This window comes from Pseudorasbora parva, chromosome 15 (assembly GCF_024679245.1).
Source record: "Pseudorasbora parva isolate DD20220531a chromosome 15, ASM2467924v1, whole genome shotgun sequence".
Classification (NCBI taxonomy): domain Eukaryota; kingdom Metazoa; phylum Chordata; class Actinopteri; order Cypriniformes; family Gobionidae; genus Pseudorasbora; species Pseudorasbora parva.
Window position 1 is genome coordinate 6,949,375 of NC_090186.1, and position 27,037 is coordinate 6,976,411.

At 37.7% G+C, this 27,037-nt stretch overlaps 3 protein-coding genes across 8 annotated transcripts in view; 1 reads left to right on the top strand and 2 right to left on the bottom strand.

Annotated features, from left to right (window-relative positions):
* The window catches only part of nek1 (NIMA-related kinase 1), a 41,931-nt gene extending 40,747 nt beyond the window's left edge, over nucleotides 1-1,184 (bottom strand). The window contains exon 1 of the mRNA XM_067416916.1: nucleotides 1,049-1,184. The gene's annotated coding sequence lies outside the window, so the exon portion shown is untranslated. The remainder of the gene's footprint in view (nucleotides 1-1,048) is intronic.
* Nucleotides 1,185-2,596: 1,412 nt separating this feature from the next.
* Nucleotides 2,597-7,682, top strand: cbr4 (carbonyl reductase 4). The gene is made up of 6 exons (XM_067416915.1): nucleotides 2,597-2,716; nucleotides 3,258-3,409; nucleotides 3,993-4,113; nucleotides 4,270-4,403; nucleotides 5,920-6,054; nucleotides 6,160-7,682. Exons 2-6 carry the CDS (start codon nucleotides 3,262-3,264, stop codon nucleotides 6,336-6,338), a joined length of 717 nt encoding a protein of 238 aa, XP_067273016.1. The 5' UTR covers nucleotides 2,597-2,716; nucleotides 3,258-3,261; the 3' UTR covers nucleotides 6,339-7,682.
* The window catches only part of palld (palladin, cytoskeletal associated protein), a 105,454-nt gene continuing 85,195 nt past the window's right edge, over nucleotides 6,779-27,037 (bottom strand). For 4 of the 6 annotated variants that reach the window (XM_067416909.1, XM_067416908.1, XM_067416913.1 and 1 more), the window contains 12 exons: nucleotides 26,403-27,014; nucleotides 24,621-24,759; nucleotides 22,742-22,843; nucleotides 22,191-22,229; nucleotides 19,178-19,396; nucleotides 16,815-16,964; nucleotides 16,017-16,105; nucleotides 15,295-15,427; nucleotides 12,115-12,322; nucleotides 11,455-11,620; nucleotides 10,698-10,831; nucleotides 6,779-8,973 (listed from right to left, as the gene is read on the bottom strand). In XM_067416909.1, coding sequence (XP_067273010.1) covers nucleotides 8,813-8,973; nucleotides 10,698-10,831; nucleotides 11,455-11,620; nucleotides 12,115-12,322; nucleotides 15,295-15,427; nucleotides 16,017-16,105; nucleotides 16,815-16,964; nucleotides 19,178-19,396; nucleotides 22,191-22,229; nucleotides 22,742-22,843; nucleotides 24,621-24,759; nucleotides 26,403-27,014 — 2,152 coding nt within the window. In that variant the 3' untranslated portion in view covers nucleotides 6,779-8,812. The remainder of the gene's footprint in view (nucleotides 8,974-10,697; nucleotides 10,832-11,454; nucleotides 11,621-12,114; nucleotides 12,323-15,294; nucleotides 15,428-16,016; nucleotides 16,106-16,814; nucleotides 16,965-19,177; nucleotides 19,397-22,190; nucleotides 22,230-22,741; nucleotides 22,844-24,620; nucleotides 24,760-26,402; nucleotides 27,015-27,037) is intronic. The other 2 variants (XM_067416912.1, XM_067416910.1) reach the window with 2 other exon arrangements.

The following is a 27,037-nucleotide window of genomic DNA, read 5'->3' on the forward strand; positions in this document are numbered from 1 at the left end:
ACAAAGTATTTTAAAGTATTTATTTTTAAAATGCTTCATTCAGTCATTCAGTAATTTTTAAAGACCAAAGAGAAGTTGGAGAAGAAAATTGTGTCTCTGAAAAGCCCTGAATGTGCTCTTTACAGGACATCCAGACCTGGACATCTTAAACTGTGGCATGTATGCTATCAGAGAAATTCACTCAAATATAATGTCCTCGTACGAGCACAGTGGCACCCAGGAGGTAAAAGACACTTTCAGCTGTCATCCATTCACAGTGCCAGCAGGAATTATTAAACCAACTCAAGCAGAGCACCGCCCGATGAGTGAAAGGTTAATATATTTTTTTCCCACACAGAATCCAGCTGCATGCTGGGAATCACTACAACAGCCACCTGGCCTAGATGAAGCAAAGTCAGACATGCATTAAACTAGTGGGACACAAATAAAACATTCAGTTCAGCCTTGGCGAATGCAAAAACTAAGTCAATCTAAAAGCAAAAGCCAGACACTGTACAAGGGCTTATGAATTAAATATGATATGTCAGAAGGAATTACCCATCACCCTTTAAAAGGGGTAAGAAAGAGATTGTCCAAGGGATAGAATAAAACAAAGAATCAGACAGATGGAGAGAGAAAGACCTTAAGATAGCAATAAATTACGTTACCTTAACAACCTGATGATAGTGAATAATAGTGAAGCAAAGCTGACAAAGCATTGAAACTTACAAGCTGTACATTTAAATAACAGACCAGGACTGCTTACCATTTACAATATTAGTCCTTTACCGTCCAGATTAGGTATGTTGCTTTGTGTTATGTGAATAAAAGCATTACATTGCAAAGTTTCTCCAGCATCAGCTGATGGTCTCATCTAGCGGGGCCTTGAAAGGGTCGGTGTCCAAACTAATGATAATAAGCTACTAAAAGCGTGCTAATGAAAACTGCGAAGAGAAATCAGCAGTCTCGCTGACATTCCGCGAAATCACACTGACAGTCACTTTAAAGCAGAACTCTGCAGTATGTTCAAGATAATAGAAAGAATTTGGCAAAATAAATCAGTTCTCACCTTCTATGTTCAGAATAGTCGGCGAGCATTGGCAGCATCAGAGCAGCTCACAGTCACACATGAAGATCTTCTATTGTGGGCGGTGTCATATGTGCAGACGGCACACGCTGACTCAGAGAAACGATTTGATTGGTCCACTCTCACGTCAAGTCTCAGATGATAGGGTGAAATACATGTCGGTCAGTACTCATGTCCGTTAAGTTTGTCTGTCAATGTTTGGCGCAAAATTCCCCCCTAGCAACCGTCACCGGTTGGTACACGGTAATGGAGCCACTAAGAGACAGTCTGTCTTTGGCCCGCTTTCATAGCCTTTAACTTTTTGGAAATGAACAGACAAAAGGATTGACGGATGCATAGCATTTGAACAAATATGTTGTCTTTTTTTATTTTATTATTATTTGTATTATTTATATTTATTTTCTATAGTCATTATTTATATTATTATTTATAGATGTGCATATTTTGTTTTAGATATGGTTATTTTCAAATAATTTTAAATCAATTACTTCATTAATTGTTTTTTTTTTCTTATCTAAATTAATCTCGAAATATAGATGAGGACAACACAACATCAACAGCAAAAATAATCTCGAGGATTTTTTTTCTTCAACCGATTTCTACTTTAAAGGATGGTCACCCAAAAATGAAAAGTATCCCATGATTTACTCATGTGAAGAAAAAGGCATAAGTTACAGAGATTTCTAAAATCATGGGGGTCGCGATTTTGAAGCCGCAAAAATTCATCCATTAACCATCTATCATAAAAGTAATCTGTTAGTTTATAAAGTTTTAAATATGGAACTTTTTTCTCATATGAACGTAATTACTTTTATGATGGATGAATAATAGAAGCATTTTTGGGGGCTTCAAAATCGCGACCCCCATTCACTGCCATTATAAAGCTCGGCAGGGTCAGGATATTTTAGTGAAAGAAGAAAGTCATACACACCTAGGATAGCTCGACTCGAGGATGAGTAAAAATGGCATAAAAGTCTATTTCGGTACAATTTTAGCTTCTTTCTGACCTTTCTTTTAGTGTCTATAACGAATGCGTCCTTCTTTCACAGTGGCGGAGTGTGCATGAGATGTATGCTTCACTGCTGGAGATAACCCACAATTCTTTGCGTCGGCGTTGACAACCGTCTTTTTTTTAAATATAATATAAAACGGCACCACCGTCAGATATACAAGCAAGCGTAGATGTGGTGTTTAAATGTAAGTAGTTCATGCTTGTTCTGTTACCTCAAACAGATAGTTGTAGTAAACAGGATTAAAACTATTTAGTACTTTTTTAAAGGACTTAGGACAGTACATTGCTGTCAAGACAAGAAACATTTCATAGTCATTTTCAAGTTATAAATAATAATCTAAAATCTAAAAAAAAAGACAAAGGACGTCTCGTTTAATTCTGATTGAGGACACTCCGTATACTGCATCCTACACAGGACGTGTCCTCCGGAGGACGCAGCCTTCGAAATTGAGACAGCTTCTGTTTCTGACTCAACACTGCTGGCTTTAAGCAGTGTGTTTGGCTCACCCTATCGGCTGCTTGCGCACAGGGCAGTCAACATGGCGGCACCCATTCCTTCTGCGCCCAAGTTTCACATTTAATGACACAATTTGACCTGAATGAGAAAGAACGAGTGCATGATCTTATCGATATTTAACGTGAGTTCGATGTCTTGTCGTCTAAAGTCCTAAATCCAAGCTGTAATTGTACAACCGTTTAACAATGTCGTCATTCATACTGGATTAAATGAATGCTGGTTGCATTATCAATCTGTAATAAACCAAGAAGTGCCGTATTAGTTGCTCATTATCAGTGACAATCATAACTCTTGAGAACTTAATTAATCTCTGTTTTACACCGTGCTGTATCAATAACTTTTATGACATAACTTTACTGCTTTACAAAGAGTACTGGGGCGGTTATACATTATAAAGAATTACTTTTATTAATACCACAGTATGATAACACATAAGTGATAAGTAAATACATTTACAGATATTTACATAGCACTCCAATAAACTTAAAATAATTGGGGATGTGCCAATCAATCAATGTCAAGCAAAAATGCTAGTTTCTTTTTAACCATTTATTTTTTACTAAGACGCAGTCACTATTATCAGTTGTATTTTCACCTTTACTCATTGAATATTTGATTACTGGCTAGCAGTGGTCATTCAGCGCTGTTTTTTTCTGTTGTAGGGCGATGTCCAGAGTACTGGCAGTAGTGTTTGGAGGATCACGTGGCATTGGGCGAGCAGTTTCTCAGCTGCTGGCACTCAGGGGTCATAGGGTTGTGGTGCTGTCCAGGAATAAGGAGGCTGCTCAGGGTACTGCTGAATCTCTCCCTGGAGGTAAGTCCCTGAATACAATGAATTTTTTTGAATTACTGGCAGTGGTTCTTTCATGAAAATTCTACCAGTTTGGCAGTGTAGACATACACCTTCAGGCCTGTTTTCCTTAAAGAGATGAACATTTGTAAATCATTAAAGTATTCCACACAGCTGCTCCGGGAGGTTAATAAAAGCCCTTTTGAAGTAAAGCGATGCATTTGTATATGAAAAATATCCAGATCCGTGTGAATTACTTTTATGATGGATGGATGGATGGATGCACTTTTCTTTTCTTTTTTATCTCAATCTTAACCCTTATTCACTGCCATTATAATGCGTGTATAACCCAGAATATATTTTTACATAACTCTGATTGTATTCATATGAAATAAAAAAAAGTCATACATCTAAGATGGCTTGAGGGTGAGTAAATCATGGGGTGATTTAAAATGTTGGGGGAACTATCCCTTTAAATGCAAGTGTTCAGTATTCATCTCTAAGAGTGTGTTAAAAACCTTTTTTTAACCAGGTGGACCGATGCATGTAATTAGAAAGTCTTAATCTTAAATTGCATTGTTATAATTCTGGAGATATTTAATTTTAGAAAAACATTTGGGTCTGGGCTGTGATGTTTCTAAAGAAGAAGATGTTCAGAGAGCATTTGAGACCATCAGTAAGAACTGTGGCACTGTGGGATACCTGGTTAATGCGGCTGGCATCAACAGGTCAGAGAGTCCACAAAGCAATGATGCAGAAAATGTATTATGTGTTTACTGCATAAATTTGATTTGTTATCATGGCCAAAAAAATAACAGATTTCTATATGAAAATAAAAGACTGCTGCATTCTAATATATTATTTAATGTGTATTTATTTTAAAGAGATGCATTGTTATTGAGGAGTAAATCTGAAGACATGATGTCTGTTCTGAACACAAACCTGCTGGGCTCAATGCTGACATGCAGAGGTGCTCTAAGGAGCATGCTCAGCCACGGAGGAGCTATCGTCAACATTGGTGAGCCATACTTCTCTATGTCCAACTACTTTATGAACTTCTTATTCTGTATATTATTTCAGTTTAGATGGCTCACGAAGATGTAAGCTCAAACTGCAAACAGGAAAATTCCCTGTATTAGCAACTGGACAATTTGGGTTCATTGAATCACCACTAGATGGCGCAAAAACTCCAGATTTGAAATAGTATTGCTAGTTCTGCATCATAATGGAGTTCTAAAGGTCCGTTCATAACAAGGACGATAACTATAAAGATATCGATTAAGATAGTTCTAAAATCGTTTTCAGTATTAAAGAATACCAGTTCACACCACTATAACGATAACGTCGCAGAGAAACGATTCATTGGAATCACTTCCAGAACGATTTTATCGAGCTAATTTACGATAATAATAATTAAAAAAAACATTGACAGCCAATAAGAATCTATTCTGCTGTACGAACTCGAGCATTTAAAGCGACATACTAGCACGTTTTTGGAATAAACAGAACGAAATCCGTTGGTGTGACTGTGGACGCTAATATAGTTTATCTTTATAGTAACTGTATAGTTCTTGGTGTGAACGGGCCTTATACACGTCAAATTCTTACAGTAACTGTCTGTATTAGTCTCATTTTCTCTTCGTATTATGTACAATTGTAAACTAGAATTTCTAATGGGTCTAATCAGAAGGAAAAAAAATACATGATAAAGTAAGAGTTTGTTATTCAGCACCAACGTTTATAAACCTCCTGTAAAATGTTATGATGTTAACCCGGTAAAGCCTGACATTAAACTATGATAGTCAAATCATTTTTTTTATTTTTTTTATCAAAGCTCTGTAGTTTTAATTGTGGTTGGCAAAATACAAATAAATGTTAACGTCTTAAAAGCCTGGGGCCAGTTCAGAAAGTTTAATCTGGATCATAATGTGCTGGATTTAGAAATCTCATGTTTTGCTACCTAGGATCAGGTAACGTTAATCCATTTTACTTTAGTGGCGGTTTTTCAAAGCAAAATTGGATCTGATCACCCTGATCCAAATACATACTTTTTCAGAATGCCAAATTTACTAGTGCTCTACCGAGCCCCCAAAGGGACATGGTGATGGAAAAAAAAATGAGATGGGGGGAAAAAATACTTTCAACTTTTTTCTTTCTAAAAAGTTTTGAACAACACAAACTGGTGATTTGATTCAGATCAAAACCAAAATCTGATTTCAGTATCCTTTTGAATCCATTTCCATTTGATCCAGTCCGTTCAGATTACATTTGAACAGCTGGCCCCTGATGTTAAAATGTGTCAATGGGATCAATGGGTCAATCGGATGAAACCGAAGTTGCTTTAGTCTAGTAAGTGTTTATCTTGAAGAATTACTAACATTATGAAAGTTACTCTTCAGGAGATGTTGTTAGAATGGTATTAAAAGGCCTTTTACTTGCTAAAAAAGTATGGAGAGGACATGGTAGATTGTTTTCTTTAGAAATGTGCTGGAGTATGACACGTAGGCTTTATGGGGTTAATGATGTTTCCCTAGGCTCTGTTGTGGGTGTGAAGGGTAACTCCGGACAGTGTGTGTACAGTGCCAGTAAAGCTGGACTGGAGGGATTCACACGCTCCCTGGCAAAGGAAGTCGCTTCCCGGAATATACGAGTGAACTTGGTGGCTCCAGGTTGTTTGTCCTCTCTTTTCTTTCTTCTACTATATTTTTTGCCTACTAATCCTTTTGCATATTAGCTGTCATATGAGTGGCGCTGAGACTTCATCTCACTCTCAGGATTCATTCTGACGGACATGACGGCAGCGCTAGAGAAGGAAGAAGCAGCGAGGAGAATTCCACTGGGACGTTTTGGGGAACCTGCAGAGGTGGCCCAGGCTGTTCTTTTCCTCCTGGAGTCCCCTTACATCACAGGACAGGTTCTGCTGGTGGACGGAGGACTTCGACTGGCATTGTGATTCCCGCCAGCTAAACATGTAAGCTGACCGAGTCATTGAACTGTGTATTTTTGTTTTGCAGATAAAGCAAAATATCTATTTCTCTCAAAACTCTGTAAGAGTAGTTTTGGCCCATCTGGACTGGATTAATGTTAATTTTTGGCACATCAAAGTTTTTGGGTTATGGTTGCATGTTCCATTCTCGGGATGACAGAAGTTACAGGTCAATGTCTGGAGGATACGACTAACTGTGATGTTTTTCATTATCCAAATTAGCTATGCTACATTACACATACAAACGAGCTAAACCCATTTAAACCCCTTAAAACAATTATGCTTAGAAAAGAAAATAATTAAAATGTAAAATCTGGCCTCACCACATCAAAGCACAGATCCCCAAAAAGCTCATTCAGCTTTATTGAGAGATGTTTTTGCCAAGAGTAATTGGACTCAACCCAGACTCAATACTTTGAGACATTTATTTATTGTACTATTCATAAACCAGAAGAGAATAAGGAGAACAGTCCGTATACAGGCACAGGTTGGCTTGGAAAACTTTTGCAGAATAAAATATTGCAGAATAAGAGCCTCCAAAAATCTGACTAATTTGAAGGAAAAACAGCTGTGTAAGAAAGAACATATGCAATCACAGGCTTACATGTATACATTATGCTATATTTTTTGTATATATGTTGCAAGTGTGTGTGTGTGAGAGAGAGAGATGATGGCTAAATTTGAACTCTCAACTGAGTAGAGTTGTCAAAAGTACCGACTTCGGTACTGAAATTTAAAAAAAATTGACGATACCAGCATCTACCTCTAGCTTTTTGAGCGCTGTTGAACAGATTCGTAAACACCTCTTATTGGCCATTGTGATCAGGCGCTCAACATATTTGTCTGTGATTGGCTACAATGATCAAAGCTCTTAACAGAGTCCTTCAAATGACGCACTTACAGATTCACACGGGAGCATTTGAAAGCAGGCGTCTGTCAGCGGATCCGTCTATCCGTGGATATATTAGGGACCCGCTGATAGACCTTCCTTTTAAACGCTCCCGTGTGTATCCGTGTAAGCGTTTAGTGAAGAGCGAACATCATTGAAGATCACAAAGGCCAATCAGAGGCGTTTACCAATCCATTATACAGCGCTCAAAACGCTAGAGGGAAATGCTGGCAGTGTCACATTTTTTACATTTTAGTACTAACTCTACAACTGAGTATTTGATACTCAACTGATCAGAGGAAATGTTGAGAGAACGCTAATATCATTACTAATGTGCATTAATAAGACACAATATAATGCTTTTCAGAGTTGTTTTCCTTGAAAATGAAATATAAATGAACAAATCTGTGCTGCCAAAATCACATTGTGTAGTTTCTGTAATTCCAAACCTGAAAACTGAAGCCTAGCTGTCAAAGAAGTACCATCTGCACCACCATCATTAAAATCAATACTCGTACGTATAAATCTCATCTTCATCCACAATCAGCCCATCCTTCCCAAACATGCTGCGATTCTGCTTCCTTTACTCCCTTCATAAGCATTCCTTCTCCCTCTCGCTTCCACAGAAACACAACAAACAACTGTCCAAATCTGTCAGTCAGCCAAAACTTGCAAAAAACCCATCACTCATGTTAATGACATATCAGTCTCCGCTTTTACTCCTAAAGCAACGAACAAAAAGACGGGGTGGGAAAAGGTCATTAAGGCCCGGCCTTGTGAGACATCTCTGGGTGTAGATCCAGATGCAGCTTATATCTATGGCAGTGTGCATCTGATCAATGTGTGGGATCTCAAGGACCCTGAAGCTCCAGGGACGATGGGGTCCATGGAGTTTCAGGTGTGTCCATCTTTCCAGAGCCCTGTTCCTTACTTCCAGAGAACCCGCCCAACCACCCCAAAAAGTCCTATTTCCTGTGCTGGAGAGGAAGACATTTCCTCCAGCGTTTCATAAATATATCTAGGCTAAGGTATTATAACTAAATACATAAAAAGTGTTACATGTTGGCACTGTAGTAACATGCATAGCTAGATGCTAGTTATTTGAATAAATGATTTTTTATTTATTTAAAGTTAATTTAATATTAAATATTTATTAGGCACTTGTGAAAATCTAGAGATGAAAAACAAGCATCAGTAAACTACCTCCTTCCTTAAAGCCGTGCTGGTGTGTGTGTGTATATGCGTATGTTAAGTGCGCCAGCGAACCATCAAGTCTGTTTATGACCTCACTTAAGCACCCACATCACTTCCCCTCAGGAAACAACTGAAATATAAGCATAGTGAATGGTCTAGTCTTCCTCGGGCAGAGAAGTGATAATACCAAGAATCAAACTGAGGAAACGCTGAGCAGCTTCCTCCCTCGCAATTCAAAGTCTTTCCATCACTTTTTCATCCGACCCCCTTAGAGAAAGAGGTTTGTGTTGGGAAATGGGTGGGGATTGTGGAGTACGCTGGATCGTGGTCTGAAGGTCAGATCCTCCATGCTAAGTCTCTACAGGTCGTCACTCTCCACTAGGGCGCCGGGAGGAAGAGGATTGGCGTCTGGGAAGAAGGCCGCCTTCACGTCCAGACCCCGTTCTGTCAGAGCGGCGTAGCGGCTCGTCGATGGACGCACCTTCTTGAGCTTCGGGGTGTGAGTTTGCTGCCACTGGGCTGAAGGAAGGAAAGGGCGAGGATGTAAAATTAATGTCTACATAATCAATGTAGTTTCTCAATTACAAAAACACATGGAGACTTTCCTGTATAGGATAGAATGATTCATTTAGGGTTACGTGGTGTAACGGTATAAAACAATGCAAAGATGTAGTATAGAAATACATTTGAGTTGATTTGAAAGAAGTTCATATTCATTATCCACTGGAGCAAAGCAACATGTTATTTTCTTTCTCAATTACAATATATAAAAATAAATATTTGGAGAATATATTTGGGAAATATGCTGAGAAGTATGCACATCTGACATTTTATTAATTGATGTTCCTGTTGTATGCACATCTATAATGCATATTCAACAGTCAATATGTATGACGTATCATTATCATACAATTTAGTGGCTTATGGCTTTAGTGGCTTGGAGTTTTTGTTTTCCACTTGTAGTATTAAAAATCAATAACTTCAGCTTATAGTGTTTATCTTTTAATATATTAATGCAAAATATTGATAATTTATTGAAATATACATTACATACTTTCTAATTATCACCTTTAAAAAATTATATAATTATTGACTTACTGGAATCTATTGGATATGCAAATCTATGCATATTCAACAGTCAATATGTATGACATATCATATAATATCTGCCACTAAATTAGTTATCATAATTAAGTGGCTGATAAGTTTTTTTTACACTTGTATTTTTTCAAAATGAATACTTTTAGTCTTTATCCTTTAAGATATTGATACAAAATATTGATAATTTATTAAAATATACATTATATATCTTTTTTTAAATTCTCGGCTATAAAATGAAAATGATTATTGACATGTTGGTGTAATATTGGTAATGTGATGTCAGAGGCAGGAAGGTTAGTGTTGAGCCAACTCTACTAAATAAAGTATTTATTTCATGCTAAGTATACTACAAATCCATGAACATATGTACTGATCACTTACTGATTGAAATATTATAATTAAACTTTATTTGGAGTAGTACTTTATTGCACAATGCACATTTCTTAATATTAAGACTAAATGCATTCTAATATCACTATCTTTAAATGCAAGATATTTAAAGTGTACCTCAAGTATACCTGCAATCGTTCCACTTGAGCACAATCAGATATCCTTAAGTGTATTTCAGCAGTATTTCGGGATAACTAAATTGCATTAAGTACAAAATTAGATGTTCCAATTTTCCAGACTTCAAGCATATTTAGTATACTAAAAACACAATTGCATGGTATTTATATTAAGCACATAAATGTATTTGCAGTACTTATTAAATACATGTACTTTAAATAAATGTTGATATATATATTCCTTACAGACTGGATTCATTTTAAGTTTTAATCATGGTATGAGGGAGATTATAGCATCGTGTGCCAAATCACAGCCCTTCTGTGATTCTAGTACACGACTGCCAGCCCATTGTTGGCTTAACCTTAGGTAATGCATCCGTATTGTTAAACCTGTTATTGATGGCAAACACACAGCACTGGCTGATGGAATTACTATGAGAACAAAACTGGGCGGTGGAAGGGAGTGTGCTTTTATTGGACAGATTAAATACGGTTTCTTCTTTAGTCTGCAGCAAATTTATGCTAGAACATTGATCAGATAAACCACTTAGTCTGTATTTAGTGTATCTTGGTCCATTACCAATCATAACTCACTCCACATTACATAAGATCCGTTTCCACTGTGTTCAAACTAACCATGTACATCGAGACGTGCAGTACTAGAGATGATGCCAGCTTCATTCTTAGCTGAAACCGTGTACCAGCCCGCGTCTTCTTTCAGAGCCGGCTGGATGATCATACAGAGGTAACCAAAGTTGTCCTGGTGCATGCTGGGAAATGGAATTGAACATCAGAATGAGCAAGTAGCAACATTGTTTACCAAAAGATTATAATGAGATCAATTCATGCCAGGATTGTTTATTTATGCTGCATGAGCATATTAATTTGATTTCAATCCTTATGAGTAAACCGCATTCACAAACAATGTGACTGGAGACTTGAGTACAGCTTGTGAATAACTGTTTTAGTCCCTCTGAGGTGGTGTAGACAGTAGCGTCTGTGGTGGGGTTACTGTGTGTGCATGTTTCTTTTACAAGGCCCTTTTCATCTCTGTGCGTGTATATACAATTACTTACTGTATACACACACACAGCAACTTAAAACACCAGCCTCGTAACTGCTGTGCACAGTGAGTAAAAAGCGGCTTTAAAATGTATCTATGAGGTCAATAGTATTCAAGAAGCAAGCGCATTACTTATGAAAATTAAGAGAACTTTATTGATTATGATTAACTCCTGAAAGGGAGTATACTTTCTGGTCCAGTTTAGGCAGCAAAAACCAAAATTATGAATAAAATGACTTAAAATATGTTCTTATTTATATTACATGGAGATTCTGCAGTTTGATTGGTGGAATGGCTGCAGGAGGGCTGTGATTGGCCGAGATCTCCTACCTTATCCTGTCCGTGTTGTGAGTGAAGGATTCGTTCTCTTTCTTCCAGAAGATCTGTGGGAATGGGACTCCAGACACACGGCACTCTAGACGCACAGGTTGACCCTCACCGACACTTGTGTTTTGGAGTTTCTCAATAAAACACGGGGCTTTATGCATCTCTTTTGCTAAGGCAACAAGAAAAAAAACATTCATGAAAACTATTTTTTATAAAAATACATATTTTTTTAAATTGCTAAAATACTTAGCCACATTACTGCATTAAATATTAAATAAATGCAGCCTTCGTGAGCATAAAGACTTCTTATAAAAATATTGAATAATAATTTTTATTACAAATAAAAATACATCTTAGTATAGCATCTTTGGGTTCAATTCTCACTATTAATTAGTTGCTTATTAGCATGGATATTACTAGGATATTGGCTATTTATTAGCATTTATAAAGCACATATTAATATTCTACATCCTTAATCCTACCCAATCCCTAAACTTAAACGCTATAAAAAGGACCTTTTTAACTATTATTAGTAGTGAATTAGGAGTTTATTGAGGCAAAAAGTCATAGTTAATAGTGAATGTGTTCCCCATACTGAAGTGTTACGGTGTGTTTTATTCCTAGTTGATCTCTATGGTTGTGTAGAAGATGTTGGTTGTGTACCTGCAACAATAAGCTCTAGGTTGAATGAGTTCTGTCCAGCCCTGTTGCTGGCGATGCACGTGTAAACTCCTGCATCTCTGCTAGTGACCGGCTCGATGACCAATGAGTGAACGCCGTTCTCCCTCACCAGCATCTTGTGGAAGGAGTCTGGACGGATGGTCTGGCCGTTCAGCTGCCAGATGAGGTCAGGAGTTGGCAGACCACTTACCTATGTTTTGAGAAGATAAGAACAAGTCAAATCAAACGTTTTCAGTATAATTTACTGTATTCTCTCCTGCATTATCTTTGCTATAAAATGTCAGTTATAGTGCAATTGAAGCACTTTCCAACATAAAGCTGTTTGTGTTTGTGCGGTAACACTTTATTTTGATAGTCCACTTTAGACATTATACTAACTATAGGTAACTTTGCAACTACATGTCAACTAACTGTCATTAGATTATTTGTAGACTGTCTGATTAATATTTACTAAAACTTTATTTAGTTGGTCCCTCAACATACATTCTACTGACTATAATTAACTTTGCAACTACAATTTAACTTCTACTAACCTGAACCCTAACACTTAACCATAACCATAACCAGTCTACTGACAGTCTACTAATACTCTAATGAGAGTTAGTTGACATGTAGTTGCAAAGTTACTTATAGTTAGTAGAAGGTTTAAAGTGGACTATCGAAATAAAATGTAACCGTTTTTGCCTGCATGTCCCTGTGCGTGGACCGTGGCATCTTTATGTGTGTGGTTCTCATGGGAAATGGGTCTATGCACAATGCCCGGGATCGGTTTTCAACAACTCTCACATTCCTGAGAAACACAACACCTGCCTCACCTGAAGGTGTGCCAGCATCAGACCACCAGGGAATGTGCCTGTGTGTTTATGTTTGTTTCAGAGTGTGTGCGTGTTTGTGTGTTTACACGCATGGGGCTGACAGGGGTGGACTGAGATCCTCGTTTATCCATCTGCATTTATCGCGACGTCCCTGAGAACGCTCATGAAATTGTGAACACGCTGTTCGAGTGCCGTTCCCCTGGGTGTGTATATTCCCTGCGTGATGCTTACAATGTCCATCATGCATCTCACTACAGCCAACTTCAGTGTGCTCATGAAAGAACAGGCTGTGTAAGTGAAAAAGCAGAAAACGCAAACTGGAAAAAAGGCACTTTGATTTTAGACCTCCTGAACTGCATCTAGGGACATTTGTGGCCTGGAAAGTTTCGAAAGCCTCAAAGTCAGAGTAAAAAAAAAATCTGCTCTATAAATACCACTGACATTCAGGGCTCTGTGCATGAGTGAATTACAGATCAGGGTCTTTTTATAGCGTGTGAATCCCTCTATGGCACAGTGAGCTCTTATTCTTACATATGCAGTTCGCGCCCAGACATGGGCAGCGGTACAGATAGAGAATGTAATACTACAGTCACATGACACCATGAGAGAAAGAAACAGACCAGATAAGAGCTACTGTAGAATGGGGGGGGGGGGTCTTTTAACATGGTAACTGAAATGATCTACTTTGCCTTAAAGTCCCCCTGTAGTCAATTTTATCCTTTAAAACTCATTTTTGATCCCCAAAATAACATAAAACATTTTCTCTAGTGAATAAATTATTCATGCCATAAAATAGCATAAATGTAACTTCCCCCTTGCTTTATTTAATATACGCGGACCATGAATATGCACATTATCCCCGCCTCCACTCACTCACCCCGCTTTGTTGAAGTTAATGATATGCTAAAACCCGCCCACACGTTGACGTGATTGGTTACAAGGTAGTTTGTGATGTCAGAAACGCAGATTTTAAACCGTGTTTGTGAGACTGTCTTTGGTTCACTGCAGTTAAGGAGAAAATACTCAGCATTGTTGTTGACTTATCAATTTGCACATGGTTTGTCTGAAAGCATATTAAAAACACCACATCAATACAAACAACATTAAAAACTTGATTTTCACCGCAGGTCCGGTCAAAAATGAACAGCTAAATATTATTTAAACAGTTTAATTTTAAAGTTTTCTTTTTAGAAAGAAGTTAGTAACACTATTTCAATGGTCCACTTTAGACATTCTACTAACTATTAACTACTAACTGTTCCATTGACTATACGTAACTTTGCAACACGTCAACTTATTTTACTCAAACTCCACCTAAAGCCTAACTAACCCTAAAAGTCTACTAACAGGTCAACTGACTCTCCGAGTATTAGTGTAAAGTTACTTATAGTTTGCTTATTCAAAACAAAGGCGTAGCTTGATGACAGCTTGATTTCGGGGAGCTTTTATTATGCCACAGAAAAAACACTTCCACTTCTCCGCTTATGTGTATGTGGGGGAACGCAGCACTGTTTTATCATATTACATACATTTGAGTGTTGAAAGTTGTTATAATGGTACTCTGTGCGTTCCCTCGGCAGCTACTATGAAACACTTGTTCACACACTGCAGTAAGATGGTACTTATGGCAAATCAAGAAAACCAGATTTAAACAATAAGACTAATCACTGTTGTATAGCTCAAACGTGTCCTGGTTAAAATTGCAGATTTCTCTGGATTTAACCATTCTTGGAAATATTTAAAGTACACAAGTCAACAAAATATATAACACTGTTCTAGTTGTTTTTGGATATTTTAAATCCTACATCGAACATATTTTGGCTTTAAATAAAAAATAAAGACAGGTGTGTGTGTGTGTGTGTGTGTGTGTGTGTGTGTGTGTGCGTGTGCGTGTGTGCGTGTGTGTGTGTGAGAGAGAGAGTGTGTGAGTGGGAGGGGGTGTCATGAGAAAGGCTGCAAATGAAGAGCAACAAAGAAATATGGGACAGACAAAACTGTGGCAGAGACAGAGGGAGGGAAGGAAGGAAGGATAGAGAGCACAGTCTTCAGAGACTAAGCCGGTAAGCCAATGGAAACACATCTGAGAGAAAGAAGAAAACTCAATAATAGGAGAAAGAGAGGTTATTCATCATTTTAGAAGTGATGAAACAACAACTTTAAGCTTTTTTCTTTCCTTCAGAATGCAGAGGGAGCAAACCTTTTCCAGATAATCACACACAGAATGTTTCCTCCAGCCTCTAAAAATGCCCACGTTTGTTTAGTTGTGAAGTAGGCATTAAAGCGTTATGGTCACTATGGTCATTGATGGTGTTAAGGTGAGTGTGGCAGTGTTGGTGCAGTCACACACCTTGCAGTCCATGCGGCAGAGTTTACCCTCTTGCACAATAAGGTCACCGGGGGCCTGCAGGAAATGAGGGCGGAAGTGACGTTCCTGAATGTTTTCATTCTCATCGCCGCTGTCTCTGGACCTTGAGCGTGGTCTGGGAGAAAGAGGGAAAAAAAACAAAAAACAGAGAGAGATTATATTACCGATTCTATTCACTGTGGAGTTTATTTATTTAGTTATAAATGAACATCCTAATTACATAATCAAAATGTAAATATCAAGGTGAACAATAAAAAAAGCATACTAATTAAAACAATATGCATCAGATTAGGTAAAAGGGTGGCATATACATTTTTTGATGTAAGAAATGTTAATGAAAGAAAAAGAAAAACTGTATTTTCCCCCATGAAGAGCAGCTCTGATAACTTCATGTGTAGGGAATCATATCTACTTTTATGAATGAATATGTTGGCACACTATTGACTGTCAATCAAATATATAAAGGCCTCAATGGGCAGGTATATTATTTCTAATCCAGAGGAAACCCCACCCTTTGACAAAGATTCACATCTATTCTGCACAAAAGACTTCTTAACTTGTCCTTGCATCATTGTCTAAATTACACAGGTGTCTCTTACATGGGGCACACCCTCTATTAGTGCAAGTCCCATAAAGCACACCTGATCCTAGACCTGCTGTAATTCACTGGCTGTGTAAGTTTAGAAACAGCATTACTTCTATACCTGCGGATGTGTCCAGGTGTGGATCGCTGACTTCTCCCCCTTTGGTTCACAGCCTGAACCATCATCCTTCCAGTACAGCTCACTCGCCCCTAAGAGAGAAAGACAGAAGATACAGAGAGAGGATAAGTAAAGAAATCCATAGAGTAAAGAGAGGGCATTTCGGCCTTTCAAAACTTGGTTTTAGGGATCAGGTTAGAATTAGGATAAGGGTGGGTTTAGGTTTGGCAGTTAGTCGTGATGGGTAGAGATAAGAAGCTAGAGTTTGCATTGTGTCAATGAATTTCCTTACAAAGACAGATGTACAAGAATGTGTGTGTCTGTGAGAGAACTCTTAATCCTTTTAAAGGCTGTACTATTTTTTGTTTTGTTTATCAGTCTCCACCAAAACACTGGTCAAGCGGACTAGCCCCTTGAGTGTGTGTGTGTGTACATGAGAGAGCTATTAAATGAGATGAGTGTATCATATTTTCCATAGCAAAACTAACACTAACAAATTTAGTTCATTTTTACCACAAGGATTTAAAAAAAAAAATATTGCCTTTTGCAATTTGGGCGGATGACTAGTCTATGATTTTCTGAGAAATGCATGTTCTTGTGTTGCATGTGAAACATTTTTTTTTTTAAATTGAATCAGTTCCAAATGTTCCAAAAAAAAGTTAATACTAGAATAAACAGTGTTAAATTAACTTCGCACAAGGAGCATCATTTCAAAATGAAAGAATATCAATCTTTTTAACATTGTTTACATATGGCAATATAATCCCCTCTTGCGTATTATATTAAGAGTGTATATCTCACCGCTGGGTTGCCTGCCATGATGGTGTAGTTCCCATCATCATCTAGAGAGGCAGCAGCTGTGTGCAGGGAGCATGTGCCGTCCGGATCGCGGCTGATACGGTAGTGTTCACTGCGCTTCGAAATCTGCTTTCCGTCTTTAAACCAGTACACCTACAACACACACACAGATATAAACATGATTATGTAACCGAAGCTTGTACCGTCGTCCCTTTCTTTTTCTCTTCCTCATCGCTCGGAACTAACTCTGCTGTCATCACAGAGTCATTACAGTGGTCTCATGGTAGTCAGAAAGAGACACACAATGAACGCGAGACAGCCATATATGGCAGGAATCTCTGAAGTGAAGCAGAGCAGAGCTTCTGATGAAACCAGCCTAGTCACAGATGATAAAGGAGCGTTCCAGTCTCCTCTCCTTCAAACCCTTACCATAACATACAGTACATGGCATGACACTTTGCAAAGCACCATTAACTGTATAATAAAAAACCTCTGTGAACCACTAATGAATCTGCAGAACAATATACAGTACATAAGGATATAGACTCAAATAAAAAAGATTGTGTTATATTATGACAAAGAAGCAAGTAACTAGTGTGTAAGATTTTTTTTGTTGTTGTTGAAAGAAGTCTCTTATGCTTCCCAAGGCTGCATTCATACAGTAAAAACAGTATTGTGAAATAGCATTACAATGTAAAATACGTTTAAATACGTTATTTAAAATGTAATTTATTTTTGCGATGACAAAGCTGATTTTCAGCATCATTACGCCAGTCTTCAGTCACATGATCCTTCAGAAATCACTCTAAGAAGCTGATTTGCTGCTCAAGAAACATTTATTAAGCAACAACTCTTTTCAGCATTGATAATGTTTTCGTGGAAACCATGAATTTTTTTAAAGGAATTTATTGATGAATATCAAAGTTAGAAAGCTTAGCATTTATTTGAAATAGAAAAGCCGAAACAAAAGATTTGTCACTTTTAAACAATTTAAATGTGTCCTTGATAAAGAAAAAAGAAAAAGAAAAAAAACGTACTGACTGCAAACTTTTGAACGGTATATCAGAAACGTAATAATAAAAATAGGCAGCAGCTATTTACACTAAGTGACAATAGCAGCATTTTCTTGGCAATATGCTATTTACACAAAGAGAAAAATGGTGATACATTCTTTTACACTATATAAAAGTAGCAGTTCTTTGCACAAATAGCCTAGTTGTTAGGTACTATTTATACTTATAAACAGTGGCAGATGCTATTTGCATCTCAGTATTGTTGTACATTAACAGGATGCAATATTAACAGAGTGTAAATGATTCTGTTTATTAAAGGTGCTGTATGCAAGCATAAAAATACCATAATATACTTGAAGCTATGTAGGAAACCTACCTAAATTCACCTAATTGTTTCTCTGAAAAGCAATGCTACAGCCAGTTATTCTACTCTGAAATGTGCGTTCCGTATCATAATGTCTGGTTTTGTTTTGGTCTGTGTGATACAGCACACTGCCAGTTTACCCAACAGCATTTAGACACCGCAGGTTGCTATCTGGTGGAAAATACATTGTTTTTCAGCTAAGCAAACAAACAAACTGGGTCAAGAGCGCAGATTCTACCCAACCTAAAAAGCCTCATCATCCATGATGGCATATTAAAACGATGATGAATCAACTCTTACAGTGTGGATGTCATTGTTAATTGCGCACTCTCCTGTAGTGTCCTCAAGCTGGCAACTCGTGTGAGCGTCGAGTCTTACGAGGAGGGGACGGGGGAAATCAATGTTCTCCAATATTTTTAATTTATTTGGACTGCAGTATACATTTCAATTCTGCATACCGCACCTTTATCATTATTAAATGGATGATGACTTTTTGGGACAACATGCCCTCCCAACCCATACCCACTATTATTAAACACTCAGTAGACACTATTTCTACTGTAGTAGAAATATTTTCCTAATTTAAATATAAAAACAAATGCCTTTCTGATCTGATATGTGATGGGAAAAGGAAGAAGAGCGAGTTTAGCAAAAGGCGGATTCGAACTCGGGTCGATCACGTTCAAAAACTACTTTCACAAGCCATACTCCTTACAGCCTACGCCACTGCAGATGTGGAATGGCATGCATCTTTTTTATTTTTGCGTGGCAAAACCAGACATTGGTGGGCAGAGTTAGTGTAAACAGCCTTTGCCAAAAAGACAGGCTATTTGCACTTAGTAGAATAGACACTCCGTTAATATGCCACAATATTGGAGATATTTTGATTATAACCTACAATTTAATAAGCTTTAACACTTAAATAGCTACTGAGCAAGTCACTTTGATAAGAATCCTGAAATGTAAACATGCATGTGATGACCTCTCACCTTCGGCTTTGGGTCTCCGATGACCTTACAGCTGAAGGTCACAGGCATGCCCTCGAAGACCTTGTAGTGCTTGAGCTTCTGATCGAAAAACGGTGCGACCTCTCCAGGTGAGTCTTCATCATGCTGAACATCATCGTCAGATTCCTCGACAGGCGAGCGCTCCAGACGGAACTCAATCTCGCTGATCAGCCGCTGCTCGAAACTGGACACTTTATACTCCTGTCACATACAAACACAAAGAGTTTAATTTATGATCTCCTCCTCAACTCATTCAATCACTAATTTTATTCATTCAAGCACACATCCTCTCATCGCTGTGCCCTATAATCTATTGAGTCTCATATCCAACTCTTATTTCACTCTTTTTGCTCTTTCATCTGGTCTGTTTCTTGTCTTCTGTTTCTTTTTATTCCACTCTGCAGCCAGAAGGAACATCTGGAGAAAAGTGTGTGCTGATGACACATCACAACAGTAATTGCAGGTTTAAGACACAGCTGCAGAAACACACACACGCCATCATAACTACATATGTAGACACCGAACGCACCCTCTCCATCTTGTTCTCTTGCACGTCCAGCCACATCCTCTCAAAAGCGCACACACATGCACATTTCCTATGCAAACACACAGACAACCGCTATTTGCCCAATGATGTGTGTTGAGCTCCAAGCACACTTTAAATTTATGGCACAACATTAACAGCATATCCACTTCCCACAGTTCAGAGGAAGAGAAGCATGTGCATTTTAGTGTCTCCACTCGAGGGTAGGAAATGTGCGAAGCAGACGCATGCGGTCTTCGGTGCCTGATCGGTTAGCAATAACATCATGATGTTAGGCACCCAGCAATTTTTTTTTCACATTTTTAAGATATTGATTCACAGATTATTAAAAATTGTTACACAGCTCACTGGAACATGTGATGATAATTGACCAGTTCGATGGCCAAATGCTTTTGTGTAATGATCACTATCACTAAACTGCATAATTGGCCGCTGTAAAATGCAAATTACTGTATGAATTATGATTTTTAGAAATGTTAACACTATTCAGATGGTCCACTTTATACATTGTATTAACTTTAAGTAACTTTGCAACTACATGTCAACTAGCAGTCATTAGATTATTAGTAGACTGTGCTTAATATCTAATACTTTATTTTGATAAATAAAGTGACAAGTCTACTGACTAGGAGTAAATTTGAAAGTACAAGTAAACTTATTCTACTAACCCCAACCTAACCCTCTATATATTACACTATATTATAATATTATTATATATACACTATATAGGTGTCCACACCAGCATATGATATCGTTCTGTTAATTCGAAGCGCGTGCTTGTCTGTCGCTTTAAATGTTTAAGCTTGTTAGAGCGGGGTGGATTCTGATTGACTGTCAATCGTTTATTAGCTGAAAAAAATTCGTTCTGAAAGTTATTACAATTATTTAATTTCTCTGTGCCGTTATCATTATAGCTGGGATGTGAACTCTGCCATTTTATTTAATATTGAGAAAGATATTTAGAACTATATCTTTAGTTATCGTCATTTGTGTGAACAGGCCTTTAGTTGACATAGTTGCAAAGTTACCTATAGAATGTGTAAAGTGGACTACTGAAATAAAGTGCTGCCTTAGAAATTATTATTACTATTTACTGATTACAATAAAAAAAACTTATTTGTTTCTTCCTAGAGAAAATAATTTCAACTCACATTCCATTTCATGTCTGTTTAACTTTTTGGCAAGCATCCTTGTAATAAGGGAAAATGCATTATACTTGGAGTTTTTCGATAACTGGCTGACTCTACATTATCTCTTACATTAAATGTTTGTACATTTTTTGTATTCGCATACATGTGACTTGATGAAAAAAATCATGCTTTTATTCAGCAAGGTCACATTCATTCCAACAAAAGTGACAGTTTATTATAAATTATTTTAAAATAATGATTAATAATTCAGCTTTTCATCAAAGGAATACATTTAATTTTAAAAACCATTCAAACAGAAAACAAAAAATGTAAAACAATTTTAATTCTAATATTTCACAACATATTTTAAACCAAAATAGTAGTTCACAATATTTTTTATATTTTTTTAATCAAATAAATGCAGTCTTGTTGAGCATGTAAAAAAATAGAAGAAAAAAAAAAAGTACAGCGTGTATGAATTAAGCCTAATATTTCTAAAATCAGGCTGACCGTTTTCTCCATCACTGATATATTTAGTAATGCAAAGTATATTATGGGCCTGGTTTAAAACAAGGGGGAAAAAATCATGGTTACCATATTAGTTACCTATTCATTTCTAGGGGGGAATGAGAAGAAACCTTTAATAGTTAAGTATTTTTACTAAGAAAACATTCAATTACAGACTAAAATTTAAATTAAAGATTAATATAAAAAATTATAATAAATAACCATTATATTTGTGGTTTCCAACAAATGAAAGACTCGCTGAAGTTTATCAAATATCAAAATGTATCTTCATCAGTAAACGTTTACAACAGCTAAAATACAATGAAGCCTGTGGATAAAATAGTTCATTATAGAACAATATGCTGAGGTCATGCAACCTTACATTCTTCCAAATATTGGACCCCCCAGGAGTTGTAATTCAAACACTGAATACACTGCTTATTTGATCAGAAAGATTGCAGTGTAAATCTCCATATTTGAGGATTTTCCAAGACACTACTATAGTAATCACGGTCATATCGCAGTCAAAGAGTTTACCGCTTTACGGCGCTTACTCAGGACTCAGATATTTCATAAACAGAGACATAAGAAAACATAGTGGATTGAGTAAACACACAATCACATACAGTAGTGACTGGCCAAAACATGGGGGTGGCCACAGAGAGAGGGGTGAGACAATTAAACAATCGGGGTGGTCTCATGAGGTGAAGGGAAATACAGCGGTGAGACAGACTCAGAGAAGAGTGAAATGTAAGGAGGAGGACAGACAGGCCGCTGCATGATGTTTACAATAGACAGGATGAGAATAAATAACCTTTTGAGGGACAGACTCTGAGTCAGCTGAGCTGCCTTCCTGTAGAAAGAGATCAGAAAACAGGCAGGGGAGTTGAGGAGGATGTCACATCCTGACCAAACACATAACTATTGCACAAAAGTGCATAGTCATACACATTACTTTCAATGTGTGTTTGTGTTGTGCTGCTAACCCTGTTTTTATGAACGTACCTGCTCACACACACACACACTTCTGAAATGCCTCGCCGACACTCTCCTTGCCAAAATTACATCACTTTACTAAGTGCCCAATGCATATGTACAAGCACATGCAGTAGCTTGTAGCAATTAGCTGAATTAAGACGCATTTACAAGCACACAGGCAAACCACAACGCTCTAAACGACATACAACCGCCAAGTGGTACACTGGAAAAAGTGTGCATTCAAATTTGTGATGAATGGATTTTGTTTATAACCCATGCTTAAAAAGCCAGACAATTATGAACAACCGCTTTGTTTACTGTGACACAGTGGGGACCTTGTGTAGGTGGGTGTTCTGCTCATGAGTATATGTGAATCTGTGTGTATACCTGTGTAACTGGCTCCTCCTCCACCTGTTGTGTGTTAAACACTGTGGCAGCATTGTCAGCGCCCAGCAGCCTGCGAGCCATCTTCTCCTCATAGGTTAACCTCTGAAAGCAAGCAGGATTAATCTGTCAGAGCCTAGGTTAGTGTGTGAGAGAAAACACTCACACAAGCAAAAGCATTATGATTAATAGGTCGCCTTTTGTACTAGTGTATTCAAAGCTATTAGTCATGGGGGTTGATTTTAGGGCTTCTACAGTGATTGAGTGACAATTTCAGTTGTAGGAACTGGTGGTGGAAGGTAATTTTCTCCATTTATTAGGTATATTTTGTAATGAAAGCTAACAGTGGACATATACAGTATATTGAGAAAAAAAGAAAACCAATTCCCATTAACAGTTTACACCTGCACATATAGCTAGATATTTAATCTTACATTTATAAGAAATGTTATAAGATAAAAAATACAATAAAATAAAATAAAAAGTACTTTGGAATACACTGAAACGCAAATGAAGGTTAAAGGGATAGTTCACCCAAAAATGAAAATTCTGTCATTCTTTACTCACCCTCTGAGCTCTCTGAACCAACCTTACACAGCAACATTATTACCACTTTCAAGACTCAGAAAGGTAGTAAAGACATCATTAAAATAGTCCACGTGACTGCAGAATACTAGAAGAATACTTTGTGCAAAAAAAAAAAAAACCTTTTTGCAACAATTTCTTCTCTTCTGTGTTAATATCCAATGCTGTTCACTTATTAAACAAAGTGCAGAGCTTCCTAGTTCTACCTCAGAACGATTATTGGCCAGCTCCTGCATCAGCATCACACGTTATGTGAACAGCGTCGGCCAATCGTGAGCCAGCGTTCTGAGGTAGAACCAGGTTAATATGTGAACAGCGTAGGAGACTGACACAGAAAAGAAGAAATTGTTGAATAAAGTTGTTATTTTTATTTTAAAACAAAGTATTCTCATCGCTTCATAACATTAAGGTTAAAACACTGCAGTCACATGGACTATTGTAACGATGTCTTTCCTACCTTTCTGAGCTTTGAAAGTGGTAATAATGTTGCTGTCTATGGAGGGTTTAGAAAAAGCTCTAGGATTTCATCAAAAATTTCTAAATTTGTATTCCGAAGATGAACAAAGGTCTTACGGGTTTGGAATGACACGAGGGTGAGGAATGACAGAATTGTACGTTTTTGGTGTACTAACACTAAGCGACAAGGTGGAGTGCAAAACAGTCGAACTAAATCAATTTTAATTTAGGGTCTATTCACTCATCTTACGATTGTTGTCACATTTGGAGCTCAATAGCTCGTGTTTTAAATAACAAAATGTTGTTATTGTTAACAAAAAAAACTGAAAATGAAGCAAAAAAAAATTCAATTAAAAAATAAATAAATGGAAAAACAGCTTAACTTATACTAAACTAAGTTGAATTGATTAAGTTGAAGTCTTAAAATTACTCAACTGGAAATAATTAAATGAAAGCTAAAGCTAAAATTAAAATAACTAAAAATAATATATTAAAAAAATAAATACTATAATTGAAAATAAATTAGAACCAGTATTATTTATATACTTTGTATGGAAGAGAACAGTGTTAAATCAATTTCCTTTTGTTTTTTGTTTTGTGCCCGACAAAACATGAGGGTGAGTTATTACATTTTACATTTTTGTGGTGAAAAAAACCCTTTAAAAAATAATAATAATAAATTACCAAATGTAACTGTTTGTGTTATTGGTTAGAATGGTGGTGTACATAAACATTAGAATCAATATGGTAATGCTAGTAAGGCTAGTATGGTAGTGCTTTTAATGATCTACTGTAATCCTTTAGTAATCCAAACAGAAGACCTTTGACACACATATAGTACCTGCTGTCCATTGCTGAGTCTTTCCTCTTTGAAACGCAGTTTCCTCTCCAGGTCTTGTATGACAGCATCTTTGGAGCCCTGGATATCCGAATCAGAGATGATGCGTGGTGTACGGGGTGTAGTTTTGCGTGGCAAAGCCCTGTAAAACACAATCACAATATAATGAAAAAATATTTTGTAGCCTCAGTTTCTTGTAATCTGTTGCTTTAGTTTTATATTAACCGGATCATAAATACTTTCCAGAATTAAAACACATACACAAAACAATCGGACAGAACGGCAGCTTTTATAATAGATCGCATTGTAAAAGCTGACACTGACGACAGGAATGTGGGAAATATTTTTGCATATGCACTGGGAAGCAAGAATAATTTTCGTTATCTGTTTGTGAGCATGCGTTTTAAAATTCCACAGCGGTCTCTTATCTTTCCCCCCTCTGGCTCTGGAATGACAGGAAGAGAGAGAGGAATGAACTGGTGGGAGATAGCAGAGAAAACAGAGATGAAGAGGTTGACTCTCACACACCCTGGATGAGTGCTATAAACTCAAGTTTCATCAGACCATCCTCACTGAAGATCCTAATCATGCATCATGGGTAACATTAAGTCAAGCTGGAAACAGATTCGGTACTTGAGCAGCTTGTATCTGCATCACTTGCAGATGATTAAATGCATAAATCATTTTTGAATACACCAGGTAGAGTGTGTGTATAAAGGAGAGAGGGCCATTATTGTGAGATGTGAATACCATTCAAATGAACAGTTTAAAGGCTCAGTATGTAAGTTTAGAGGTTTACAGTATAACAGGTATAGCAGAGGTAGAGGTATAACAAGTCTAGCTCCAAAATGACAATAGTACCATGAAAATAGTAACAAAAAAGTAGACAACGTAACAAAAAAGTAGACAACGTAACAAAAAAGTAGACAACGTAGAGTGAAGTCATTAAATAGCTTTGAGGTCATATAAAAATCATTATAATCTCAAAAGGTTTTCCATCAATCTCATTCATCCAGTGTTGTGATCATTGATTGACCTTTTTGGAGGGCAATGGTTACTGGTCGCACTCTGCTATTGGAAAGAAACAAAAAGGCGCCTGGACATTTAATAAAAAAATCCCCTTTTTGTGTTGCACAGAAGAAAGAAGAGCATGCAGGTTTGTAACCGCATCAGGGTGAGCAAATTAATGTTTTATCCCTTTAAAAGCACTCATTCTCAACTGTGAACCAATGTGCTGTATATTTCTGTAGGATTGAGAACGAGAGAGAGGAAACCTCTGTAACACACAGGGCTGACCCTCAAGGTTCCTCAGCTCCCATTGATCCTGTGTCTCCATAAACATGCCACGTAAGAATGCTTACAGGTTTTCCATGCAGCTGCAAAGCAGGAGCTGCACTCCAAATTACTTATTAGCCCAAGTGTTTACACTAGGTGCCCTTCATAGTGCTCTACTGCTCTGTTTACTGCTCTATTAATTAATTAGGTCTTATTTAATTCTATAAACTATAATACTGATCTGCCAACATTGTTGCTATATGATAAATTAAAATAAGTTGATAACATCACTGTTTTCTCCAGAACGACTGTACAGCCAAAACATTTTTTTTTGCAATATTGTACTTTTTAAAACTGTGAAGCTGCTTTGAAACAATGGTAATTGTAAAAGCGCTATATAAATAAAGGTGATTGATTGATTAAGTCTTTAGTCTAGTATATAGAATGACTGCACACCTTAGAAGTATTTGGGATGCTTTAAAACTTCAACAGAGGATTGTGGGTACTCACACTGTGCCGTTACCCTTGGGCAGCCCAAACGCGTTCATTGGTGGTGGAGGAGGTGTGGCCGGGAGCACCGATACCAGAAATCCAGCTGGTGATTGGGGAGTGGATGTGAAGGGCGAAGAGGTGTCCGAGCGGGCGGGGCTTGATGTGACAGGGGGCGGAGGCGGCGGAGGGGGTGGAGGGAAGTCTTGTGGCAAACCAGAAGGAGAGGACAGAGTGCTGGAGCTGAGAAAAGGTGGAGGCGGTGGAGGGAAGGAAGGTGAGCTGGGAGACTCCACGCTGCTTCCTTTGGACAGCTGCTGTTGGAAGGGCGGAAGAGTGACGCGGCTGAAGGGCCTGTGGGCCGTCGTGGGGGACAGCGGACTGGAGCTAGAGGAGGTCGAGGACTGCGTGCTGTATACGATTGGTCCGCTGCTTGTGGGACTCTGGGCAGCGATGAACTGCTTGGGTCGGGCATAGTTGAAGGTGCTTGTCTGCATGGTGCTACTCTCCAGCTCCTGGAAGGAGGGAGGAGGTGGGAGAGGCGGAGATGGAGGCGGGTCTTCCTGAGGAGGGGGAGGCTGTTGTTGCTCTAAAAGGATCTGATCTTGAAGCTGCTTCAGCTGTGCCGCGTTTCTGCAAAGGGGGAAAAAAATTAC

What these genes read in the sequence shown, in the direction of transcription:
- cbr4 (XM_067416915.1), top strand. Translation starts at nt 3,262, where the DNA reads ATGTCCAGAGTACTGGCAGTAGTGTTTGGAGGATCACGTGGCATTGGG. An exon ending in AATGCGGCTGGCATCAACAG is followed by an intron (nt 4,114 to 4,269) that starts GTCAGAGAGTCC and finishes TTTATTTTAAAG; the next exon opens with AGATGCATTGTTATTGAGGA. An exon ending in AGTGAACTTGGTGGCTCCAG is followed by an intron (nt 6,055 to 6,159) that starts GTTGTTTGTCCT and finishes TCTCACTCTCAG; the next exon opens with GATTCATTCTGACGGACATG.